This window comes from Primulina eburnea, chromosome 15 (genome assembly GCF_022965805.1).
Source record: "Primulina eburnea isolate SZY01 chromosome 15, ASM2296580v1, whole genome shotgun sequence".
NCBI lineage: Eukaryota > Viridiplantae > Streptophyta > Magnoliopsida > Lamiales > Gesneriaceae > Primulina > Primulina eburnea.
The window spans coordinates 10,862,664-10,868,796 of record NC_133115.1 but is presented as its reverse complement, the minus strand read 5'-3'; the positions used below and the strand labels follow the sequence as shown (position 1 = coordinate 10,868,796).

The 6,133-nt window shown below is 36.6% G+C and overlaps 1 protein-coding gene across 1 annotated transcript; it reads right to left on the bottom strand.

The window, feature by feature from the left end:
* Nucleotides 1-327: 327 nt before the first annotated feature.
* Nucleotides 328-4,665, bottom strand: LOC140814092 (uncharacterized). The gene is made up of 2 exons (XM_073172961.1): nt 4,382-4,665; nt 328-773 (listed from the first exon to the last, which is right to left on the bottom strand). Exons 1-2 carry the CDS (start codon nt 4,635-4,637, stop codon nt 544-546), a joined length of 486 nt encoding a protein of 161 aa, XP_073029062.1. The 5' UTR covers nt 4,638-4,665; the 3' UTR covers nt 328-543.
* Between the last annotated feature and the right edge of the window lie 1,468 nt (nt 4,666-6,133).

The following is a 6,133-nucleotide window of genomic DNA, read 5'->3' as shown; positions in this document are numbered from 1 at the left end:
TTACTTTATAGTTGAAATATAATTTTGCTTTACTCAGAGATTCAATCCACTGATTAAACCAGAATGAAGATCAAAAGAAGTACCATCTAAATTCAGATCTTTTTCAATCACAATGACTCCTCACATGCAAACACACTTGATGGCTAAATAAAATATATTGGAGTTTCGCCGATCGATAATAGTTCATATGTCAACAAGGTCCCAAGTTTGAGACGACATATCGAATTCAGAACTCAATTATAACAAACTCTTCCCCAAACTAAATAAAATCAATGGGAGTTTCATACATCCATCACCATCCTGGTAGTTAGACATCAAGACAGATCATATGAGAATACCATAAATCATATATCATATATACAGTAAAAGTATGGGAAACTCAAATTGGTTCACATAAATATTTTCTTGAATATGTAATTTAACTGGCTAATTGCCAAACAAAAAATTAAACAAATGAAAAGTGACAAACGGATCAAATGTACTTTTTTCAAACCACAAATGGAATTGAACTCATATATCATGTATGCGTAACCTGGTTGTATCCTAATCTGCATCAAAATCCAAGTACATTCTATAGGCATCTCTGTCGGAAGAATAGTAACCTCGTACAAGAGTATCCACGAGGAATCCGAATTTCTTGTACAGACTCACAGCCGGGATTCTCGAGGGATCTGTGTGAAGCGTTATGCGGTGGATGTTTCTTGTTCTGCATTTGTCTATTGCAGCTTTGAGCAATGCTTCCCCATGACCTTGCTTCCTGTAGTTCTCTTTCACTACATTTTATATTTACAAACACATATTATAAAAGTAAGTTCCTTTAGGAACAAAGATAAAACAAACCTTAGCACATAGTAGAATACAGAATTGTGAAAAGAGAGAGAACTAATAAGTTTCACCAGATCAATATCCTCAATTATTGGATAATTTTTAACACTTCGTGGCTTTTACATGGATATTTTACGTTGCACCTTCAAACTGTAAAATAAGGCACTTCGAATCCTGAATAAAGACAGCACCTGAGATGACAGCGGAAGAACTCTCGAACGGGAGTTCAATGTACATTTTAAGCCAGGCAATATTAAAGAATACTTAGACGAGGCGATGAATACTCGGACAAGGATCATAAAGCTCACTTTGGTTTGGAGTGACATGACAAAAGGGACCAGCAGAAAACAATAGCCGATCTGCCACTCAGGAAATTATGGAAATCCACACGATGTATCTGGCTTGTAATTCGGGCATGATGGACTCTACTCCTTGTAATTGTCTATGATTTATCAATGTTATTTGCATCATTCTCCAGATCATAGCTGCCAATAGCAAGAGCGCTAAGCAAGTGTAGCGCTCGTTGTAGCGCATAGCGACGCGATGTGAAGCCCCGTGGCTACAGGGCGCTACGTGCACAACACTTCCACATAGCGAGTGCTATCGTCGCTGTTAACAAAATAGCATTGAGACGATAACAGCGCTATAGGAAAGAGAAGCATAGGACATTTTTTTAAAAAATAACGCACAATTTTTAGGTCTATTTTGCACAATTTTAAGGCCTATGAAATCAGCGCTGCTGTGTATCGTCTTCTAACTCAATCTTCTCTTCTTCAAGCCTTACGTAAACCCTACAATTCTCAACCGCTTCTCTCACCGGGCATTGTGTTAGAGTAAGTGCCCGGCAAGCCACTTATGGCTTGGGCTTTATTGACTCTAATGTAAAACAATCTTTATTTTAATATTATTTTACGATTTTATTCGATTATGGCATTATACTTTATCTGTATACCCATGCAAGCTGCATAGATAAAGTCCTTGAATATACAATAGGTACCATGAGATCTGCGTCCCAACGTAAGATCATGAAACTCATTAGGAAGCGTACCGTATATTCTAAACAGGTTCCTAGTCGATTCAGCCGCCTAAAACAAGGATAAAGGTCGCTCGAGCTCGAGACTAGCATCTGTGGAGTAAACACCATATTTCATTGGTAAGGGCATGGAGATGTCCATTCACACAGATGGGTGATCATATGATGATGCACTGAACAACCCTCCCTCGGACTGTCCAAGTGGTTCTCACTTATCGAGTGGAATAGTCCGAACTTATGGTTGTACACCATTAGTCCTTTGACCCGAGACAATGTAGAGGCTATACGTACTAGCATGCACTTTGATCCGTTTACCGACTCCATCGAGGGTCATCAGGTGGCGAGGTTGGGTGTAGTTTCGAAATACGTAGGAGCAAATGCATTGTAGTCGGGGATTCACCGTTCGCCTACGGGGGAAGATATCCTATGTGATCTGATGAGTTAATAGTGCAAGAAGTCTCTGGCCAGAGCAAGAAATGTGCTTTAGGGAAAGGTGTTTTCCTAGTTGCACATACCATGCCACTATTAATACTCTAAGATAAATCACATCGTTATCGAATTCATATGCAACTCTCGATGTACCAATGGTTGCAGATTCGATCGGGATATATGTGTTGAAGGGACCGTACTGTACGCTAACCATGACTAAAGGTTCTTGCAGGCACTATCAGTGATACCTAGGGGATCATGGGGCGATGCTACTAGACGCTCTTACCATGATCCGATGGGTGCAATCAGAAATGAGTTCTGACATTCTTGATCAAGGTGTTGATGAAAAGAATGGGGCTAACTAGGGTAAGCCCGAATAAGAATAAATGTTATTCTGAATCACATGGAGATGTGAACCCACGGCTAGCTGTATCCCTGAACCATTGAGGGTCACACAAGTATCGGATTCTGTGTTCCCGTTGAGATAGTCAAATTTCAAGGAGTTGGAATTTGGCGACTATAGTTTGATGGAGATCAAACATGAAGCTAATAAAAGAGTTTATGAGCTGATTCCATAGGATGGAAGAAGTGGAAGTTAGCATTATTGCTAAATAAGGAAGGAGAGTGAAACTGCCTGTTTTGTGAAGGAGTTCACTAAAATTGGCAGCTGCCAAATATGGGAACTGCCATATATGGTAAGTTCTAAATTTGGCAAATGAAAATTTTGATATTCGAAATTTTCGATTTTCATTATATGAACAAGATTTGTATCCTTGACACATCGGCGCTCTCGAATCGTCGATCGGGGTTATAATGAGTTCGAAATCATTTATTTAGTGAATTGAGAATTTACTAATTAAATGATTGTGCTAGTAGTGGTGACTACTAACATGCACAAATTCTCATATATGTTCTAGAGGAGTCTAGAATTAAATTAACCAATGAGTTAATTTTTAATTAAATAATGGTTATTTAATTTAATTAATATACATGTATATATTTTATATGGTGATATAAAATATGTGTATATAATATTATTATATCATGTATTATTAAAGGTTAATAAATACATTATATATTAATTATATGAGAGTTTAAATATAATGAAATTAATAGAGTCCTTGTGGGAGAGGGACTCCTAATTAGATTAGGAGTCTTACTCTATAAATACAAAATTAGGGCTCATGTTTGATGATGAATTTTTGCACACAAAGCAAACAAAATTCTCCTCCCTTGATAAAAGACTCTCGGCCATATTGAGTCAAAAATCAAATTGAGTCTTGTGATTTATTTTTGATTAATGACTTAATTATCTTGGTTAATGATTGATTAAGAATCAATTATTAAAATTCATGATGATGGATCATGGAACTCTCGGCCAAGAAAGAAAATTTTGGTGAAAATTTTGGCCACTTTTTATCTTCTACCGCGACGCCGCTTCGTATCCGGATTTTAGAAATTCGGAGATTACAGTCTCAACGCACAAATCGTTTGTGATTTCTAGTGCAATCCAAGCGAGGAACATAGTTTCTGATCGTGGACTCAATTAGACGATCCAAGGAGAAGAGCCGTTCGTAGGGATTTACAAGAAGGACTATCTCCGCATAAAAATCGGAATAGTTTGGAGTCCAAGCGTTAAGAACGCAAAGGTATAAATTCTAAACACCCTATGAATGATTTGAACACACGACGTCCAAGAACAAAATTTTTAAACTTCCGCTGCGTCTTGGGTGCGAGAATACGATGTCCCAACACATTGCGCTGTAGACCGCCAGACATCGGGTTGTCGAATTTATATGCTTGTGACGCTTTACTTTCAAATAGCTTTTACTACGCGGTTTGTTATGCGATATAGCTACAGGCAACCTTTGCGCTATAAGCGCTAACCACGATTGACAACTAGCTCCAGATATATTTCTAAATTCATAATATCCATCAAATATGCAGAAAAAAATCGTATATAATTCTGAAATCATATATCGTTCAGTGTAAAAGTAGTTAACCACATACAAGCATGTTAGAGCAAAACTTCAAACACCACACATTCTAATCATAAAATCAAACTTAAGCACGAAAAATAAAACGAATTCGAACCTGCGAGTTTCGTGATGGAAGCACAGACCGAAGAGGGCCAAGAATACATGACATATCCAGCAACATCACCTCCAATTTCCGTGTAAAGCAGGCCACAGTTGTTCTTTCTGAGCTCCTGCTCGAATGATTTGGAGAGGGACTCGTGTTTGGGAAACACCCTTTTCTCTATTCTCACTATTTCTTCCACCACGTCGCCCCACTTTCCGGAGTTCCTCTGTAGTTGGCAGATGATCCCATCCGCCATGGATGATCCCATCTCACTTCCAGACACGAACCCCCCTTTTTCATCACAATTTCATTTCCAGAGATGGGCTCGATCGTCGTGGCCCAACTCATGGGCTATATCCACATGCATGGTTCAGCCCTTTTAGTTATATTATACTTAGGTTTCATGACAATAATTCGGTTAAACTGAATTAATCTACTTAACAAAATAAATTTGAAAATTCGATTTGCTTAATTTAGGAATTCGGTTTTAATTTTTGAAATTATTAATTAAATCAGTTCGATTTCGGGATTTTATATAAATAAATCGATTAACCATTTAACCAATTTTTTAAAAAAATATATATAAATTTATATATATGACTAATATATTTATAATTGTCGTAATATATTGTTTTGGTAAGATGTGGGCTTCTTAACCTTTTAATTCCTTTTTTATTTTATTGTTTTAAAAACCGGTTACTTTGTTTAACGGCTGAAATAACCGATTTTATGTTGATTTGATTTTCACAACATTCAATTTTGGTTTCGGTTTTATCAAATAAATTTAGTTGGGTTTGATTCGATTATTCGAAACTCGATCTGGTCAATCGTCGAATAAACCCAAAGCTGACCCTGCAGAGGGGCCGAACACAATTAGCTAGTGAATCCAAATGTCAATATTTCATGTATTAGGGCGTGTAACATTTCAGAATAGTTTTATATAGAAAAACCAAAGAGTAGGTCTCATGTGAGACCGTCTCACGGATCATAATCTATGAGACGGGTCATCTTACCCATATTCACAATAAAAAGTAATATTCTTAGCATAAAAGGTAATAATTTTTCATGGGTGATCCAAATAAGAGATATGTCTCACAAATACGACCCGTGAGACCGTCTTAAACAAATTTTTGCCAAAACCAAAAGAAATTTACGAAGACTCATTCCTACATCAACAAATGTGATGTGTCGAATGTTACTATTACGTATCATATTTTGAACTACTTAAAATTTGCGGAAAAATAAAAATTTTCTTAAATAAATAAAAATATTTCAAATTGTGATAAAAATAAACTGCTCATCCAAAATGTCTGAAATAAAAACGAGTACAAACAAAATTTTCCAAAATGGTACTCGTTTAAAACATCGTGAAATAGTTTCATAAAATCAGAGTAACTAAATTAACATGCTTGAAAATTCTTGAAAACATAGGTGGTTCCCGGGTTTAGCCTCCGCGCAGTCCGAGCCGACTCACTGGTCCCCACCTCTTGCCTCCTCAAACTTGTTCTCACCCGCATCGATCAAGTCTAGTGAGTCTAAAGATTCAACATGTATAAACTGATAATAACAAATAATACATAATAAAACCACATGCATTTTAAAGTAGAGCGTACATACTTAAACATGAACATACTTACATAAACATAGACGTGTCACCATATCGTAAAATTTTTCATAAAAGTTTTCATAAATGTACTTGCATCATACATACGTGAACTTACATGATCATCGTCATTTTACGTAGAGATGTGTTGAAAGGATCGG

Excerpts from the sequence above, each read along its gene's own strand:
- LOC140814092 (XM_073172961.1), bottom strand. The coding sequence starts at position 4,637 with ATGGGATCATCCATGGCGGATGGGATCATCTGCCAACTACAGAGGAAC. Across the intron at positions 774-4,381 it reads TTCCATCACGAAACTCGCAG|TGAAAGAGAACTACAGGAAG; the intron begins GTTCGAATTCGT and ends TATAAAATGTAG.